The following is a 21,323-nucleotide window of genomic DNA, read 5'->3' as shown; positions in this document are numbered from 1 at the left end:
ATTGTATGGCTACATCACGATCTGTTTATCCATTCATCCACTGGTCTGCCTTGTGTCTGCCCTTCTGCTATTGTGGAGAGTGGTGTTATGAACACGCAGGTGTATGTCTTTGAGAATTTGTGTTCAGTTCGCTTAGGCATCTACCCAGGAGTGCAATTGCTGGTAATTCTATGCTCAACGACTGAGGAACTGCCACTGTTCCACACAGTGGCTTCTTTGTTACATCCTCACCAGCACCAGCTGAGGTTTCCACATTTCGTCTACATCCTCACCAACACTTTGTTTTCCCTTTTTAAAAAATAGCCATCCCAGTGGTTGTGATGTAGTAAAATTTCTGGGATTTTGACTTTGTGCTACCAATGTTAGTTAATAATCTGTAAGAATTCAAGAGGCAGAGAGGGCAAGCGAAGGGTGTGGTTGGGAACTTGGTCCACCAAGTCCCGGAGGCTTCTCTGGGCTCCCAAGACACCTGTTCTCTCTACTGTGTACACAGCTGCCTAGAGGGCATCCATAGAATGTGACTGATGTGTGGGCCCTAGGTGGGTTATTTAAACCTGCTCAGCCTCAGTTGCCTGATCTGTAGAATGAGGGTTAATAATTATGTCTTTCCCTTCCTATAGGAGCCCAGGTCAGACCAGACCCTGATCCGTGACCTGAGGGGCTTGGGGCCTGAACCTGCAGGTCAGAGTCCCAGTTGTCACTGGGGGTAGAGAACATGTGACCTTGCCCATCACACACCTGATCCTCAGCAAACCCTTAGAAATGTTCACTCACAAGAGCTCATATGAGTTTAAGTAGTAGCCAAAAAGGGCCAGCATTATAGAGTAAAGACAAGTTATGAACTGTGTTGTTTGTTAGCAAAAGGAGACATGAGGTCAAGTTGTAGTTGAAAAATAAATAAAAGGCTGGGAGTCTGCTGACTCTGAATCTTTACCTTTTCCTTCTAACTATGTTTAGATGCTTCCTTTTCCACCTGCCATGTGAGGAGCCACTGAGTTGTAAATATTCGGGACATTACATCCTGGATTCTAATTGGGGCTGGGGGTGGGTCTGCCCAGCTGTCCAAGCTCAGGGTCCTGAGCAGGACTTCCAACCCTACCTTCCCCGCCCACCACACAGATGCATGTTACCTATCTATATCTGTCATCCATCTATCTATATCAGCTATCTATCTGTAGTTCATCATCCAACTAACTAGCTATCATCTGTCTACAAAGAAAAACAAGGATATTCACTGATACATGCAGTTCCAATCTCTGACTCCACAGGGTTTCTTCTGGTTTCCCCTCCCCTGGACCAGGGACTGCCTTCTCTAACAGGGTAAACCTGTCTTCATTATCCGTAATATGTTTATTTAATCAATCTCCCTTTGTGTAGCTATTGCCACTCAGCCTCTTTCCAACCCTGATATCCTCCTCACCCTCCGTGGTTCTCCACACCCTATTTAGGCTCTGGATGCCCTGGCCAGGCCATTCTGGGAAGACACTCTTTGCTCCTTGCCTGGACACCCACACCCGTGCCTACTGCTGTTCCTGTGGACACCGTCCCCCCTCAATCTCCAATTTGGAGCCACTGAGCCCCCTTTCTCTGCCCACACCCTGAAGGGTAAGGCTGTCTGCCTTCTGTGCTCCCCCAACGGCTTTAGAACTGGACTATCTAGGAAAACCCTAGCAAGGAAGGGGTTATGGACGGAAGGGGCAGAAAAGGGAAAGGAAAGGCTGTGTGCAGCTTCTGATATCAACTGAAACCGGCCAGTGACTGTAGCCTTTCTCCCCAATCAGCTGATCAATCAACCATCTTTTATTCCACGTTCATTATGTTAAGACACTTGGCAATTGAGGGTGGAAAACAAAGACACTTCAAGAAAACCTGTTTCCTGCCTTCAAGAAATATCAGGGGAGATGAGATGAAAACTTTCCATCAAAACTAATAACATAATTATGTGCATCTGTTGTTATATAAAATATGTGCTCAAAAAAAGTAGATTTAAACCATGAAAGATAGCTCAGTTGGTGAAGAATTCACCTGCAATGAAGGAGACCCTGGTTCAATAACTGGGTTGGGAAGATCCTCTCAAGAAGGGACAGGCTACCCATTCCAGTATTCTTGGGCTTCCTTTGTGGCTCAGCTGGTAAAGAATCTGCCTGAAATGCAGAAGACCTGGATTTGATCCCTGCATTGGGAAGATCCCCTAGAGAAGGGAAAGGCTACACACTACAATATTCTGGCCTGGAGAATTCCATGAACTGTACAATCCATGGGGTCACAAAAAGTTGGACATGACGGAGCAACTTTCACTTTCATATGTTCTAAGAAATGGACAAAACACTGTGGAATGATTCTTACCTATGTAACATAACAAACAGCAGTTTTGAAAAAGGCCCCACCCACCAGGGATTGCGACAGCCAAGTGTTTAGTCACTGGCTCTCCCTGACTCAGTTGTACACATTCCCCCTAAAGTGCAGGATGGTATTCTAACACTTCTGTAAAGAGATGCTTACAGAGTTCCTCAAAAGAATATTAGATTTGAAATATATAAAATAAAACCTGTGATATATTAAAAATGTCAGACCTTTAGTCACCATGATGATTCTTGTTTTTGATAATTTGCTGATTAAACTGTTGAGACATTTTCTTTCTTGATCAGTGCTCTGAAGGAGTAGATGGTACTAACTGGGGGTGGGTGGAGATGGTCCTTTGAGAATCAGATAAGCTGAGTGTACGTATCTGGCCCTCATTAGTTGCCTTGTTCATGTTACACAACATATAACACCACACAAACACTGAGAAAGCTAAACGAATGTGCAGATACCCTAGTCATCCAGCAAGTGCAATTGGTGAAGCCCATCTTTATTTCTGAGTTTTATCACAAAGTAAATCAAGTCCTCTGAAATTCTGGGACACAGCTCCTTGAAGAACAAAGCCCCCAGGTCCTTAGGGGAAGTCAAGCTCCACTTATGGTCTCATCTCTGAGCACAACCTTCAGAACAATGGGTTTTTCCGGTCTTAAAAGTCCTTGACTGTTTATTTTCAAGGGGATCTGCAACAGTTAAGAGAACCAATGAATGAAGCACCGCCAACAACAGAAGCAAAGTAGGCAAGATACATTACAGACAATAATGCTTTGCAACAATATACAAACTACTTTTAGCATCATGTATCTTTGATTTTTTTTAAACTACCAATTCAATGCGTTTAATAGCTATAGGGATAGACAGGCTGTCAATGTTTCCTTTAACAATTTATGACTTTCAGAAAATTGGTCTATTTAATTTACACTATAAAATATATGAACATAAAGTCATTTCTAGTACTCATTATTCACTTTTAAAAATTGTTTTAATTCCTCTTTTACTGAGATATAAATGATTAATGGCAAAAACACTTGACTTACATATATGTGAAATTACTACCACAATAAGTTTAGTTAACATCCATCAACTCATAAGAGATAAAAAAGGAAAAAATATTGTTTCTCTCTTATGAACACTTTTAGGATCTACTGTCTTCTACTATATAAAAATGTCAACTGTAATAATCACATTTTACATGATAGTCCTAGTATTTATTATCTATAACCAGACATTTATACCTTTTGGTCATTTTCATCCAATTCCCCTCTTTATCTTTGATTCTCTGTACTTTGTAAGTTATGTCAAGACTGGATAGAGAAAGCATTCTTTCATCATTCATTGCACAAAATATCGATTGAGCACTATGCCTATGAAGCATTATGCCTGTTTTTTAAATATGCCCTGGTTCCCAAGTGCAGTGAAAATGGTGAACTTTTGATGACCTACAGTGTTTAGTCTGAAATTTTTAGCCCATTTCTCACCCAGTCATTCCTTCTGTGTTGCGGGAACCAACAGAGTGACCTGACCTCAGTTGACTGAAGGATAAGCAAGGAGTTGTGGAGAGAGAAGCCCCAGCCCATGGGGTACTGAGTGGAACTTGCCAGGGGCATCTGCCTTCCCAGGGGTGCCCGAGGCCCCCTTTCTCTCAGGGCTGAGTCTCCTGCGTGTACACACTTACAGGACACCCACAAGTAAAATGGAAACATCTTTATCCTCCTCTTCCCCGAGAAAGCTACTCAAAGGGAGCAGCTGCTTATTAAATGTATGACTCCTAGAAATAAGCCTTATTTTAGGGCCATGCTTGAGATGAATCAATGCCAACTGTTCTGTGTGCTCCTCAGAGAGAGATTTCAGGTCTTTCTATAACTGTAACAAATTGTTATTTTAAACTTTCAAATGGTATGCATTTTCCCTGCAGGTAGACACACAGACACACATAAAACAAGGAAGAACATAAATGACATTTGATAAATTTATAAAATTCAAACTCTCCTGTATTTGTGTCCAAGAGTTCTAATCAACTGCAAGTCACTTCTTAAACATTTGCCCAATGATGTCAAGACACCATTGGGTGTTTACGGAAGGAATAAAATGAGGGGACAGAGTTAAAGACCTTCTTAGGTGCAAAGGAAACGAACCAAACTGGCTGGTTCAGGGACAAAGTATTGTTAGGTGGTAGGACCCATGACGCCAGCCTGTGGTGCCTGTAAACACAGCAGAGGGGAGAGTGGGCTCTGGCCTGGACGGGCAGGCTGCATGGAGGGGCTCGGGACTGAACTGGAACTCGAAGGGGGAGAACGAACTGGAGGGTGGACAGGAGGGACACACAGTCAATGTTAGAATGTAAAGGGGGCCCAGCTGGATGGCAGCAGGATCCCTGGCAGGTGAGGGGCTGTGGGAAGCCTTCCCATCTGGCAGAAATGCTCTCACTCAGGGATCACTGTGGCTGCACAGGAGGATCAGTGGGGGTGCTCTCAACGCCACACTCTGGGGGAATTATTTTAGAGAGGCTGAGATGACCTCAGCATCGGGATATTGCTCCCCAGTAATTTCTTTATACAAACAGTGGCTGAGAATCACTGTCAGGAGAGCTTCTGTAAGTTCCCATGGAGAAGGGCATCACTGAAAAGTCGTAACATGGTCATCACTGCTCTCACGACTTTGTACGACATTTTCCTTCCTTCCAGTGGACATGAAACCCAATTTTAAAAGTTGCTCAAATTCAGCTTTTATTTTCCATGTTTATGAACACATATGCAATATAAAGCAATGCATGGGAGATACCATCACATTCAAGGTGATATTGTCTCTAGGAAGAGGGGGACAAGAACTGAGGGGGATGTAAAAGGGATACTTTTTGTATGTGAAGTAGTTTTTTACTGTATATATTTTTAAAAGACTTGAAGTTAACATATCAGAATGTCTGGGACTTCCATGGTGGTCCAGTGGTTAAGAATGTCTTGCAATGCAGGGGATGAGGGTTCAATCCCCAGTTGGGTAACTAAGATCCCACATTCTGGGAAGCAACTAAACCTGCGAGCCACATTTTTTACATGCTGCAAAGAAAGATCCTCCATGACTCAGTGAATATCCCACATGCCACAGCTAAAACCTGATGCAGCCTAACAAATAAATATTTTTAAAATAAATAAATAAATAAAAGTTGCTCAAATTCACTGACTTTGAACAGTCATGTTGTGCTAACTGCCTTGACTCTAGATGACCTTTACAGTTGGGTCTTTATGGAGTCACAGACTTAGACCTCCAGGGATGAAAGACAGTTAAAGCTCACAGGTGGATTCAGACAGATTCTCTTTCTAGTAAATTAAATTATTATTTGAATAGATCACAAACCTATAGACACAGAGAGATACACTTCAGTTAAAAAATTCTCAATAAAACATTATTTATGCAAATAATGAACTGCGAACCTGTGTTTCTTTACAAGGCTTGAAGGAGAAATTCTGCAGGATTCTGACAACAGCAAGTTTCATGTTCATGATGGCAAACCTCATGCCAATGCAATTTCGGGGTCCAGATCCAAAAGGCAGGTATACATAAGGATTTATGCTGTCCTTGTTTTTCTTACTGAACCTGGATCCACAACAGTAGATGAAACAAGCAAATGAAACAGAAAAATCACAGGAGCTTCAGGTCTGAAGTTTTAACTTAAACCCTCAACCAGTAGCATAAGGGAGACTCCTGTGGTCGGGTGACTGAATCCTGCTGTGTTGATTTTGCTGTGTGAAAGGTAAGCCCCAGGGCATTCCCATTCCCTGGACACCACAGGAGCTTTCAGTTCTGGTGAGCTGATGAGATGAAGACTGTTTCAAGAAAATGCATCTTTAAATATGAAATTAACATTCAGGGTGGTGAGATGTTAGGAAATGAGACTGATTGCAGGAAAAGTGAGTTCCTGCCTCCACCAACGCTTATATTGGTCATGTGCTCAGAGAGGAGGAAGCAGGGAACATCTCTGAATATTTAAATTGTTAGTTTTCTATTGTATTCCCCTTCCTTGCTCTTGTGTGGGTATGTCTCTCTCTCCCTCACACAGAGGATGCTGAGGTCAGTAGATTTGTAGGGGATATGATTCAACTCAACTCTGGTTCAATCACTGATTTCCTTGTCTGTTCCACAAACTGATAAAGTCCTTGATGGCTAGACCTCTGCTTTATTCAAATTTGACTCCTCAAATTTGGATTTGGAGAAGTGATAATGGCATTGTGGTTGTATACATTTTCAGTTCGGTTCAGTTCAGTCACTCATTCGTGTCTGACTCTCTGCGATCCCATGAACTGTAGCACGCCAGGCCTCCCTGTCCATCACCAACTCCTGGAGTCCACCCAAACCCATGTCCACCGAGTCAGAGATGCCATCTAACCATCTCATTGTCTGTCATCCCCTTCTTCTCCTGCCCTCAATCTTTCCCAGCATCAGGGTCTTTTCCAATGAGTCAACTCTTTGCATCAGGTGGCCAAAGTTTTGGAGTTTCAACTTCAGCATCAGTCCTTCCAATGAACACCCAGGAATGATCTCCTTTAGGATGGACTGGTTGGATCTCCTTGCAGTCCAAGGGACTCTCAAGAGTCTTCTCCAACACCACAGTTCAAAAGCGTCAATTCTTCAGCACTCAGCTTTCTTTATAGTCCAGCTCTCACATCCATAAATGACCACTGGAAAAACCATAGCCTTGACTAGATGGACCTTTGTTGACAAAGTAATGTCTCTGCTTTTTAATATGCTGTCTAGGTTGGTCATAACTTTCCTTCCAAGGAGTAAGCATCTTTTAATTTCATGGCTGCAATCACCATCTGCAGTGATTTTGGAGCCCCCCAAAATAAAGTCTGACACTGACACTGTTTCCACTGTTTCCCCATCTATTTCCCATGAAGTGATGGGACTGGATGCTATGATCTTAGTTTTCTGAATGTTGAGCTTTAAGCCAATTTTTTCACTCTCCTCTTTCACTTTCATCAAGAGGCTCTTTAGTTCTTCTTCATTTTCTGCCATAAAGGTGGTGTCATCTGCATATCTGAGGCTATTGATATTTCTTCCGGCAATCTTGATTCCAGCTTGTGCTTCCTCCAGCCCAGCGTTTCTCATGATGTACTCTGCATTTAAGTTAAATAAGCAGGGTGACAATATACAGCCTTAAAGTACTCCTTTTCCTATTTGGAACCAGTCTGTTGGTCCATGTCCAGTTCTAACTGTTGCTTCCTGACCTGCACACAGGTTTCTCAAGAGGCAGGTCAGGTGGTCTGGTATGCCCATCACTTTCAGAATTTTCCACAGTTTATTGTGATCCACACAATCAAAGGCTTTGGCATAGTCAATAAAGCAGAAATAGATGTTTTTCTGGAACTCTCTTGCTTTTTCAATGATCCAGCAGATGTTGGCAATTTGATCTCTGGGTCCTCTGCCTTTTCTAAAACCAGCTTGAACATTTGGAAGTTCACAGTTCATGTATTGCTGAAACCTGGCTTGGAGAATTTTAAGCATTACTTTACTCGCTTGTGAGATGAGTGCAGTTGTGTGATACTTTGAGCATTCTTTGGCATTGCCTTTCTTTTGGATTGGAATGAAAACTGACCTTTTCCAGTCCTGTGGTCACTGCTGATTTTTCCATATCTGCTAGCATATTTAGTGCAGCACTTTCACAGCATCATCTTTCAGGATTTGCAATAGCTCAAATGGAATTCCATCACCTCCACTAGAGTTGTTCGTAGTGATGCTTCCTAAGGCCCACTTGACTTCACATTCCAGGATATCTGGCTTTAGGTGAGTGATCACACCATTGTGATTATCTGGGTCAGGAAGATCTTTTTTGTACAGTTCTTCTGTGTATTCTTGCCACCACTTCTTAATATCTTCTGTTTCTGTTAGGTCCCTACCATTTCTGTCCTTTATCGAGCCCATCTTTGCATGAAATGTTCCCTTGGTATCGCTAATTTTTTTGAAGAAATCTCTAGTCTTTCTCATTCTATTGTTTTCCTCTATTTCCTTGCATCAATCGCTGAGGAAGCTTTCTTTGCTCCTTGCTATTCTTTGGAACTCTGCATTCAAATGGGTATATCTTTTCTTTTCTCCTTTGATTTTCACTTCCTTTCTTTTCACAGCTATTTGTATATATTTTAAAGAGTTCGTACTATAAAAAATATTCTGGAAGAATATTCTGGAAGAATACATTAAACATGATTCATAAAACTTGTGCCTATAAACTATACTGTGCATGTGTCAAAAAACTCTTTATAATCTGCTTTAACATTTGGATTTCTCACTCCCTCGACCAGACCCTGACACACACAGGTGAGCACTAGTTCTCTGCTTCACGGCTGAGTGAATCAAAGGGAAGTACAGTGAGTGGTCTCTGGTTTTAGGTTTCTGACGCTGCAGGAGGGGAAGTTGCTGAGTTTGAGGCAGACAGTGAAGTTCCCTGGTCCAGAACAGAGGACTTGGTGGACTCTGACTCTTCTTTCAGCAATGCTATGGGTACAGGTTATGCTAGCTCTAGAGACACCAGGGTGAGCAAGACACAGTCCCTGCCATCACAGAGCTTATAGTCAGGGGCTCATAAAATGCTAGATCCCAGATAGTGCCTAAAATGTTCAATCCAAATTTTTCTCACCATAAAATAAATGGGAGAGCATCAACTCTCTCCAGAGTCCAATGTGCCCAAACCAGATCCTGACTCTGAATTTCCAGAAGACAATGCTGAACCTCTCCAAGGCAGGTGTCTAGATGACTAGACAGCAGAGGACTTCTCTTTGGAAGGTCAAAAAACATGGAGGCAAAAGGGAGCTGGCCTAGGTCTACAGCCACAGACGGAACCAGGCCACCTATGTCTCCTCCTTCCTCACCGAGGCTGCTGGAACCACTTGGGATGACTACAGCCCCACAACAATAATAGAGGGAACAGCAGCCAATGTTTAAAGAAATGGAAATGTGGGAACATTAGTGATGAATTCAAAGAGCTAAAGAACAGACAGGAAGACTTAAAGGAAATAGAAACCAATACACCTAAATAATATAGCTGTTAAGTAAATTATAGCAGGTGCAACAATCATATATATATAACACAGAATTCCATTTATACTTTACTGTTAAATATAGTAAGCAATTGAAAAATGAACTATACATAATGCCATTCTAAGTTTTAACAATCTGTATATGCATAGAGAAATGTCCACAGGACTTACATTGCATTAGTAATGAGGCCTATCTTAAGGTATTGGACTTCCCTGATGGCTCAGTGGTAAAGTATCCACCTGCCAATGCAGAAGACATGGGTTCGATCCCTGGGTCAGGAACATCCCCTGGAGAAGCAAATAGCAACCCACTCCAGTCTTCTTGCCTGGAAAATCCCACAGGCAGAGGAGGCTGATGGGCTACAGTTCATGAGGTCACAAAAGCAACCCACTCCAGTCTTCTTGCCTGGAAAATCCCACAGGCAGAGGAGGCTGATGGGCTACAGTTCATGAGGTCACAAAGAGTCGGAAATGACTTAGTGACTAAACAACAAAGAAGCTTAAGGTTTTAGGAATGCACACAACTAAATTTTTCTGTTTTCTTTCTTTTTTTTTTTTTTTTTTAGTTTATGGTTGGTAAAATTTTTAATCAAATAATATCATTCTTGGAAAAAATAAAGACATTTAATAATAAAAGATGTAAAATAAAATGATTATACAGTCACATATTTGTCACCCATAATAAGGGTTGTCAGAATATGCTCTGAGCAACTGGATCAGAGAGGGTCCCCTTCCCTGGGGTCTTGTACCTTTCAGGACAGAACTCCTCAGGCTCTGGCCAGAACTCTGGGTCTCTGTGAAGCACGGAGATTGGCACTGTCACTGCTGTCCCTTTGGGAATGGACACCCCATGGATTTCCACATCCTTCTTACAGAACCTATCAATTCTAACAGCAATTGGGAACATTCTGAGAGTCTCATTCACCACCATGTCAAGATACTCCATCTGTGCCAGGACATCATAGGTTGGAGGCGCCTGGGAAGAAAGAGAAAGATTTTGATAAATTAAGATATCAGATCAACCTTCAACTCCATCTATGTAGACCTACTGGAATGTTAGGAGCTCCAGGGAATAATTTAAATTGGCAAAGGACTTTAGCACTTATAGACATTACCATCATGTCCTTTGACCTCTCAATGCCCATTGAGATGTACCTGGTGGTGATCAAGTAGTCATGATAATAGAAGAAAATTGGGACAATCGTCTAAACAGTGTGAAACACCACAGGTTATCAGGGAGTGTATTTTCTCTATCATGAGAACAAACATGACCAACAGACTAGGACCCTTACTCTTAAGTGAAAGTCCAAAGTAAATGTTTCTTTTTAAAAGTGAGGCTACACATCTGTACCAAGGCAAGAATGCATAAAAGAGCAAATCCCCTATTCTTAGTTGAAGACTCCTGACTGCTCATTCTCTTCATTATATATGTATAGTCTGGAAACAATATATGAAAACTCTATAAATAATTGGGGAGAAACGAGTTCCTTTCTGAACCAAATCCGCAAATGAAGAGTATGAATGAGAACACAGTTTCAGACACAAGGAAGTTACAAGAGGATCAGAACCCCATCCTCTGCTGCTAGAAGGGCCTCTTATTACTCCTACAGGTGTGCCCCTAAGGTCTGAAGGTCTAAATAAGCCATTGCAGCCCCAGGGGCCAGGTCTCCGCACATCACAAAGAACTCCAGTTTTGGCTGAGATCTGAGACCACTGGGGGGTGATGCATGGCTGTCACATGGGGTTGTAGTCAAGGAGCAACACTGTGGAGGGTAAGAGTGGCTCAGGAGCCAACACCCTGGATCACAGCTTGACTTGATCACCACCAGGTACACGACTAGTGTCTGGAAGTATTTCAACTCCTTGTAGCTCAGGTTTCTCATATGTCACATGGAGACAGAGGGAGCTGGCCCTCCAGAGGGTTGTGTGGCAGAGATACTCACTGCTCACCCAGCATTCATGTAGGCCCCATGTATCCCAGCCCACTTGAGGTTATGGCCAAATCACCCTCACCAACAGGCTGTGAACTGAGGTGATTATGTCAGTTCAGAGACAAATCAGTTGAAAACCCAGTAAGCAGCTCTTGAGTTCCTTATTCCACAGCAGACAAGAAGGCCTCATGTTCCAGATAAGGCAATTATAAGATGGTGAAGGCTCTGAGTCATTTTTCTGAGTGACTCTGTGAAGCAGAGATGTCCACCCCATCCTCCACTAACAATCCATGTTCAGTGTGTGTACATGGGTTGATGGAAAACTTTGCTATGAAAGCCCCTGAGATCCCAGGGTTTGTCTGTCATTGAGGTATAAGCTAGCCTCTCCTGACTAATAAAGAATTTCTTCAAAATTAAACGCATTTATAAATAGAAAGTATTTAGACCAGACATACAAAGAAAGAAGTACATATCAGCCAATAGTACTAGTATTATAAGTATTCTTATAAAAAGGAGAGAATGCAACGCCTTAGCTAGCCTCGGTCTGTTAGTGACCTTTCAGTTTTCTTGTAATCAAAAGAATCCCAATATGGGGTTTACCAGGGAAGAAATATCATCTCTAATTTATGCAGGCCCTACAAAGTATTTGAAGGACCTAGGATTTGAAAGGTCATAAGACTTGTCCAAAACCAGTCAGGTCTCATATTCATGTCCTCTGTTTCCTACCATATATCCTTTCTTGTACACCAGGCTCCACCTAGGCTATAGTTTACTCAGGGCAGTAGACTGAATTAATGGTCCCAATTCTCCACCATTTCCTCTGTCCATTCCCTTTGCCATTAACTCTGTGGTGCCCTCCCATTCTGACTCAGGTTGGTCAGGTGGCTCACTTTGAACCTGTGGAATACTCGCTAAGTGTAATGTTAGCAGAGTTTTGAAAGTCACCCACTGGATTAGGCCTCTTGCTCATGACATCTACCACTGCCTTGAGAAGCAGACATGTGGAGAGTGAGACACATGAGGAGCAAAACGTGTGGAGTTGAGTCAGTCCAACCGCTTATCTAAGGCCAGTCTAGATTAGCCAACACCTAGACCACAGCAAGTCCAGCCATTATCAATAGATAAATATGCAGACACCATGAACTTGAGCAAACTCTGGGAGATAGTGAGGAACAGGGAGGCCTGGCGTGCTATAGTCCATGGAGTCACAAAGAGTCCAAAATGACTTAGCGACAGAACAACAAGAAATGCAGACACCAAAGAGATAAGTGCTTACTGTTAGTCTGGATTCTTTTCTACTGCACCACCTGGGAATTGACGTAAATGATTTGATGCTTATGCTTTGGGAAAAAACCTCCTAAGTAGTGGAGAGAAGACAATCATGCTAAGCTTTCACCTTGCCCCTCCCTCTCCGGGTATCATCACTCACCTTATTGGGGAAAGTTGCATCAATTTCCTCCTGCAGCTTCTGCTGGACATCAGGGTGAGTGGCCAATTCATATATAATGAAGGAAAGAGTACTGCTGGTGGTCTCATAGCCAGCAAAAATAAAGATAATACTTTGGGCCACAAGTTCTTGGTCAGAGAGAGCTAAAAAGAAAGTCAAGACATTTTAGGTAAAGCTTAGCAATGTAAAAATCATAGTTTAGATGATGAGATATTCCAGTGAAACTCCCAAATCCCTAGGGGAAATCAGGTAAAAGTAATTTAGACTCAAACTGAGAGTGATTTCTACTCTGTGTCTGCCTCACAGAGCCCAGAAAAAGCCAAGAACTGTCTTAATTGAGTTTTTCCCAGGTCTATACTATTCTTGGCTCTCTGTTCCTGGCAATTCCACGCCCCCACCAACACAACTGGGTATTTCAAGTGATAGCACTTCTAACATTTCCAGTGTCATCAGCGTGTCCCTTAGAGAACTGTAAAGGAACTTTAGCTCCAAGTAAAATGGAGTAGCATTCTCTTCTAGAATATTTTAAATTATTCCAGTTAAGGTGTAGCTTGATTTAAGAGACTTACGATACTAAGGCTATATGATAGGGGAAATTGAATTATATTTTATCAAAACATTTCCAGGAACACAAGAGTACAATACTGGGCTACAGCTAAACTCTTGTTACTCAAAGAATGGTCCATGGGCCAGCAGCATGAGCAGGATCTAGAAGCCTAATACAAATTCAGAACAATGGAAACAACATATGAAGTTTCATGAGATGTGGAGATGTGTGTGCACAATGTAGCCTGAGAAGCATGGATTATGCCCTTGAGAGGCATCAGGTGATACAAGACCTGGGGCACAAGCCTTCAAGGGGATGATCGAGATATGTATAGAAGCTACAGAAATCAATAAAAGACTTGAAGAGTTGTGATGATCCTAGTCTAATCATTGGCATTAAAAGAGCAGAAGAAAGAATGTGTGCATAAAAGGACATAGGCCAGTGTGAAATACAGAAAAATTAGGTCCAGGGAGTAGAATTAGCAATGCTAATTCAACTCCAGCCTGAAGGTCATCCTTTCAGTTTACACCCCCACTTTCTGCTCTTCTTTATTCTTACCAAACAGCCCTGTGATTATACACTGGTCTCCATTTTTATTTTCTCCCGAGAGACCAAGCATGCATGCTATTTGATGGGACTGAAGTAGGATCTTTGTTACTTAAAGCACTCAACTCAACGTGGTACCTGACCCAACCAATTGACTAAAAAAAAAAAGAAATATAAAATGAGTGTAATAAAGATCTAGAAAGTTCTAGTTCCCCAATGATGATATGTGTGATGTTATCGTGGATAAATTCAACCATCAAATTCATTCCCAGTTAGCATAAACTACAAAATACTCAAAGTTTAGAGTTGTGCTGTCTAATATGTGACTCTTCAAACTTTAATTGATTAAAATTAAATATAACATCATTCAGGTTTCAGTAGCACTAGTCATACGTCACAGGACATCCCTGGTGGCTCAGATGGTAAAGCGTCTGCCTATAATACAGGAGACCCAGGTTCAATCCCTGGGTCAGGAGGATCTCCTGGAGAAGGAAATGGCAACCCAATCTAGTATTCTTGCCTCGAACATCCAATGGATGGAGGAGCCTGGTAGGCTACAGTCCATGGGTCACAAAGAGTCAGACACGACTGAGCAACTTCATACTCACTGACTCAGTCTCATGTCAAGTCCTCAACAGAAACTTATGTCTAGTGATTACTATATTGAACAGAGCAGATATAGAATATTTCCTTCATCACAGAACATTGCATTGAATAATGTACTTGGAAAAATGATAAATGATAATAATAGATAGATAGACATAAGTAGCTGTACACACAGGAATAGACATAATGAGAATGGGCTGGAGTCAATTTATCCCTGCTTTCAAGAGCCAGTTTTATAAAATTAATAATTTTGTGAGGTTATCACAAATTATCACAAATATTGAGAGGTTAACAATCCATTGGTAGCTTCAGATTAATCATCTAGGAGTGTTCATGTCATGGAATTAAAACAAATCAGGATCTTTTTGTTTGAGAGAGAGAGAGAGAGAGAGAGAGAGAGAGAGAGAGCATATTTATATCAGTGATTTGAGGTAGATACAGAAATCTTTTTTATTTTTACAACTGGGTAAAAGTAGTTGATCTTCTGAAAGTTGTCCACTGAGGATCTAGAAGCAAAGAAACCCTAGTAGCAATGAATATTCCTAGAACCCAAATTTTGGATTCTAAATACCATTTCTCACTAAATGGAACCTGAACTTCTTAGAGAAATGGCTTATTCCAGGGGAAATAGGAGAGAAAGCTGGAATGCCTTGCATTAGGAAGTGAGGAAGTTCTTAGAAAATGATAAATGAAAAGGATACAGGATACTCTGTATATGACAGTGGTAGACACACATCATTATACATTTATCAAAACCCATGGAATATACAATACCAAGATTGGACCCGGGGTGAGCTATTGTCTTTGGGTGATGATAACGTATCAGTGTAGGTTCATTGATTATAACAAGTGTATCACTCCAGTATGGACTTCAGATATTGAGGAAGGCTATATGTATATGGGGGCAGAATGCATATTGGGAAACTCTATATTCTTCACTCAATTAATATTTTTTAATTTATGCTAAAAATTGGCCTATTGAAAAAATTTTTCAGGAGAAAAAGTAAATGTACATAGGAGCCTACTTGAAAGGGCTCCAGGGGAGAAACCTGAGAGAATTTGAAAATAAATAAAAATGAAGAGTGATATGAGAGAGTAAGTTAGCTGTACATGAGATATACTGACATAAATAAATAAATGATAGGGGGAGAATGGAGAGCTCTCCCTATGAAAGAACATCAGCTCATAAGTATAGAAGAATGATGGGTTTCGAAAGGCATGTTTTAATCATCATAGTAACAATGGTTTCAGTCAAAAACCATCCATGAATGATAAAACCAGTGGGTGACAATTTGAAGAAGAACAGAATATTTACAGTCTCAAAGTCTTCTCCCAGAAATTACCTGTTGATAACATAGGGAAAAACAATTGCACTTTACAGTAGAATAAGCCGGTGAACACAAGTTTAATAGTGTTCCAAGTTAAGGTCACCAACACTGGGGCAATGTGCCCCCTGATGAATGAAAGGATGAAGCCTTGATGCAAATTTCCAGGCAGAGGTTTCTGACTTGGTGGGTCTGGAGGAGCCTGAGAACTGATATTGGGACCAAGCTCCCCAGAGGTTCAGCTGTAGTGATCCACATCATAATTGACTTCTGCGCATGACAGCCTTGTTATACTTGCCCTTTGAGCTCTCAACAGAGCTATGCCTGCAAACTTCTAGAAAGTACCACAGTCTACTCTTTCTTTCTGCACAAGTGTCTTTCTTCAATTTTGCCTAAATTCCCATCTGCCTGGAAATCTTCCTGCACATTTTCAGAACTTCCCCCTACCTCTGTGTCTTCCCAGCTCTCCTTGGTTACCTTTATGATTGTCTGTTTCCTTGGAATTCTGGGAGTTAATCATCAGCTGAAGAAAATCCACTCGCGGCTGTAAGCAGAAAGAAATTTCTATGAAAGAAAGTTACTTGTGAAGCCACAGACAAATCAGGAGTGTAGTATTTAACCTCTTTCCTGAGACTATGGCCCCTTAAAGAGCAGAAGTCTGACTAGTATTGGCTGAGTCCTCAGTGAACTAATATTCACCTACAGACCTTGGAGAATATGATGTTTCTCAGAGAGAAAACCACCATCATGTCAACACGTTTTTGGTCCTCACTATTTCTGATTTATGGTTTCTCTGGCTTTTGAAACAGCTTCCTTGCCCAAGAGTTGCCAGCTGTCTCTTCTGTCACACCTGTTTGTTCCAGAGAAAGTCCATGACTTGGATCCTTCTTTTCCTTCCAATTTTAATTCCCCCCTTTCCCCCATTTATTTTTATTAGTTGGAGGCTAATCACTTTACAATATTGTTGTGGTTTTTGCCATACATTGACATGAATCAGCCATGGATCCACACGTGTTCCCCATCTCGATCCCCCCTCCCCATCCCATCCATCTGGGTCTTCCCAGTGCACCAGCACTGAGCACTTGTCTCATGCATCCAACCTGGGCTGGTGATCTGTTTCACCCTTGATAGTCAATGCTATGACTATATCAGTAGATGCAGAAAAAGCCTTTGACAAAATTCAACATCCATTTATGATAAAAACTCTCCAGAAAGCAGGAATAGAAGGAACATACCTCAACATAATAAAAGCTATAAAGGACAAACCCACAGCAAACATTATCCTCAATGGTGAAAAATTGAAAGCATTTCCCTTAAAGTCAGGAACAAGACAAGGGTGCCCACTCTCACCACTACTATTCAACATAGTTTTGGAAGTGTTGGCCACAGCAATCAGAGAAGAAAAAGAAATAAAAGGAATCCAGATAGGAAAAGAACAAGTAAAACTCTCACTGTTTGCAGACAACATGATCCTCTACACAGAAAACCCTAAAGACTCTACCAGAAAATTATTAGAGCTAATCAATGAATACAGTAATGCTGCAGGATATAAAATTAACACACAGAAATCCCTTGCATTCCTATACACTAACAATGAGAAAACAGAAAGAGAAATTAAGGAAACAATACCATTCACCATTGCAACAAAAAGAATAAAATACTTCGGGGTATATCTACCTAAAGAAACGGAAGACCTATATATAGAAAACTATAAAACACTGATGAAAGAAATCAAAGAGGACACAAATAGAAGGAGAAACATACCGTGTTCATGGATTGGAAGAATCAATATTGTCAAAATGACTATACTACCCAAAGAAATCTATAGATTCAATGCAATCCCTATCAAGCTACCAATGGTATTTTTCACAGAACTAGAACAAATAATTTCATAATTTGTATGGAAATGCAAAATACCTCAAATAGCCAAAGCAATCTTGAGAAAGAAGAATGGAACTGGAGGAATCAACCTGCCTGACTTCAGGCTCTACTACCAAGCCACAGTCATCAAGACAGTGTGGTACTGGCACAAAGACAGATATAGATCACTGGCACAAATATAGATCAATGGAACAGAATAGAAAGCCCAGAGATAAATCCACGTACCGATGGACACCACATCTTCAAAAAAGGAGGCAAGGATATACAATGGAAAAAAGACAAACTCTTTAACAAGTGGTTCTGGGAAAACTGGTCAACCATTTGTAAAAGAATGAAACTAGAACACTTTCTAACACCATACACAAACTCAAAATGGATTAAAGATCTAAATGTAAGACCAGAAACTATGAAACTCCTAGAGAAGAATATAGGCAAAACACTCTCCGGCATAAATCACAGTAGGATCCTCTATGACCCACCTCCCAGATATTGGAAATAAAAGCAAAAATAAACCAATGGGACCTAATTAAACTTAAAAGCTTTTCCACAACAAAGGAAACTATAAGCAAGGTGAAAAGACAGCCCTCAGAATGGGAGAAAATAATAGTAAACGAAGTAACAGACAAAGGATTAATCTCAAAAATATACAAGCAACTCCTGAAGCTAAATTCCAGAAAAACAAATGACCCAATCAAAAAACAGGCCAAAGAACTAAACAGACATTTCTCCAAAGAAGACATACAGATGGCTAACGAACACATGAAAAGATGCTCAACATCACTCATTATCAGAGAAATGCAAATCAAAACCACAGTGAGGTACCAATTTTAATTCCTAATGAATTATCACACAAATCAATCCCCTCACATGTGCAAAGTACATTGGCAGTGTTATAGAAGCATCTTCAAGGCCTTGACCCTTTTCAGTGACATCCTGGGTACAAAACCCTCTGTTCCCCTGACCTGCAGACAAGCTTATGTCTCAGGCCTCATGGAGGTGAAGGTGGGCTAACTAGCTTGCAGCCTCATGACCCAGAGAAGATCCCTGCCCATGCCAGACTAGCAGAGGGCTCAAATTTAACACAGAATACACTCCACCAACTGACAGATGGGGCTTTCCATTGCACAACCTATAAAATAGGAGTCTTGGAAACAAAGTGATTCTTTACCAGTATAACATGTGGGGAAATTATAATATCAGTAAAATCATTTTTAAACTAATTTTTATCCTTTAACAGTTTATTGAATGGAAGTGGTAAAGCTTTTATCTCAACAATACATATGCAATGACATACTAATATGCATTCCTACTATTAAATTTAAACAGCACTCTCTGGCTCATTTTCTTATTTCTTCCCCAACCTCCACCTTCTTCATCACTCCACAATGGTATATTAATAACTCCCCAGTTCAAAAATCTATACTTCTCTACCTATCTTTTAAAAACTGCAGAGAAGTGCACAAATCATATGTGTGGAGGTAAATAAATTTTCAAAAAGTGAACCCCCTCGTGTAACCATCACCAGATTTTACCTTTTGAATGTCTTTGAGGCGACTTTCTTTTATCTTTTTTACGGATGTTGTGAAAAAATTCACAGTGCTTTTTGGAAACATGCTGATATTTAATAATTCAAAGATCGGGATAAGGAATGGAAAGAGTGCTGAAGAGAAAACAGGAAAGCAGAGTAAAAAATCAAAATTTACGCAGTAAGTATAATATAATTTGCACTATCTATCAGAGAAAGATATCAGAATCACTCCCACTGTGACCTTTGCTCAGACTTCCAAGCCAGTGACTGAGCAAGGCCAAGTCCACTTATGGGGCCTTCACTATAGTAGTGAAACCAGTGGTCCCTTCTGCCTTTTGGAATGATCAAGGAAACAGAATTATATTCCTTAACTTGGTGGTTTTTTATCTACTTGATTAGAGTCTCTTTGGATAAACCACACTATAGTCTGCTACTCTAATTAATCATTTCATTCAAACAACAATTCAAGATAGAAATAAAACAGTATGTGCCTCTCAGCCATAATGGAATTAAATTAAAAATCAATAACAAAAATTGGGAAATTCACAAATAATGGAAATTAAACAATACACTCCTAAATAACCAAGGAGCTGTATACTATATCAAAAATGAAACCAGGAATTACTTTGAAATAAAGAAAAATGAAACTATTACTTACTAAAATGAATAGAACATAGGAAAAGCATTGCTCATGGAAAACTTTAAGGCTATAAGTGTCTACTTTTAAAAAGAACAAAGATCTCAAGTCATGAGCCTAACTTTCCACCCTAACTCACTGAAAAAAGAAGAGCAAACTCAACCTAAATCTAGAAGAAAGAAGAAAGTAATGAAGATTTTGTATTTCCATACAAGATGGGATGGGGAGGGAGGTGGGAGGGGGGATCGGGATGGAGAACACATGTAAATCCATGTATGTGGATGTGTGCGTCAATGTATGGCAAAAACCACTACAATATTGTAAAGTAATTAGCCTCCAACTAATAAAAATTAAAAAAAAAAACAACTGAAAATAGAATTGCCATACCACCCAGCAATCCCACTGCTGGGCATACACCCCGAGCAAACCAGAACTGAAAGAGACACATGTACCCCAGTGTTCATGGCAGCACTATTTACAACAGCTAGGACATGGAAGCAACCTAGATGTCCATCAGCAGATGAATGGATAAGGAAATTATGGTACATATACACAATGGAATATTACTTACTATAAAAAGAAATGCATTTGAGTCAGTTATAATGAGGTGAATGATCCTGGAGCCTATTACACAAGTGAAATAAGTCAGAAAGATAAAGAAAAATACTGTATATTAATGCATATATATGGAATTTAGAAAGAAGGTACCGACAATTCTACATGCAGGGCTGCAAAGGAGACAGATGTAAAGGAGAGAGTTTCAAACTAAGTGGGAGAAGGCGGGGGTGGGATGATTTGAGAGAATAGCACTGAAACATGTACAGTATATGTAAAATAGATGACCAGTGCAAGTTGATGCATGAAGCAGGGCACCCAAAGCTGGTGCTCTGGGATAACCCAAAAAGATAGGGTGCAGAGAGGTGTGGGAGGGGGAGTCAGTATGGGGTGGACACATGTATACCTGTGGCCGATTCATATTGATGAATGACAAAAACCTCACAATACTGTAAAGTAATTATCCTCCAATTAACATTATTTAAATAATTGGAAAAAATATTAAACAGAAACTACTCAAAAAGAAAGAGACAATGTGAATAGACCTGTAAGAAACACAAAGTTTGATCTGATAATCAAGGAACTACCCACAATTTGACAATGAAAAGTTCAGGTGCAGATGGTTTCAATGCTGAATACTACTCAAATAATTAAAAAATTAATATCAACTTTTCACTAACTCATCCAACAAATAGAAGATGACAGAATATTTTGAAAGTCATTCTTCAGGATCAGTATTAACCTGGTGTGAGAAAGAGAGTAAGATAGTAGAGGAAAAGAAAACTACAGACCAATGTATCTTATGACCATGGATACACAAATCCTCAAGAAAATACTAGCAAACTGAACCTACTAATATATACAAAGATGTACACACCATATATAAGTGCACTTTATCCCAGGAATGCAAGGTTGTATAATATGCCATTTCAACAGA

General features: G+C 40.5%; 1 protein-coding gene across 1 annotated transcript in view; it reads right to left on the bottom strand.

Moving 5' to 3' along the window:
• Nucleotides 1–2,945: 2,945 nt before the first annotated feature.
• LOC136160334 (cytochrome P450 3A24-like) overlaps nt 2,946–21,323 on the bottom strand; it is a 33,894-nt gene continuing 15,516 nt past the window's right edge. Inside the window, exons 8-13 of the mRNA XM_065923840.1 lie at nt 19,199–19,326; nt 16,263–16,329; nt 12,744–12,904; nt 10,133–10,359; nt 5,787–5,949; nt 2,946–3,041 (exon numbers count right to left, since the gene is read on the bottom strand). Coding sequence (XP_065779912.1) covers nt 2,946–3,041; nt 5,787–5,949; nt 10,133–10,359; nt 12,744–12,904; nt 16,263–16,329; nt 19,199–19,326 — 842 coding nt within the window. The remainder of the gene's footprint in view (nt 3,042–5,786; nt 5,950–10,132; nt 10,360–12,743; nt 12,905–16,262; nt 16,330–19,198; nt 19,327–21,323) is intronic.

Source organism: Muntiacus reevesi, chromosome 2, assembly GCF_963930625.1.
Source record: "Muntiacus reevesi chromosome 2, mMunRee1.1, whole genome shotgun sequence".
NCBI classification, from domain to species: domain Eukaryota; kingdom Metazoa; phylum Chordata; class Mammalia; order Artiodactyla; family Cervidae; genus Muntiacus; species Muntiacus reevesi.
This window is presented reverse-complemented; position numbering and strand designations above follow the sequence as displayed.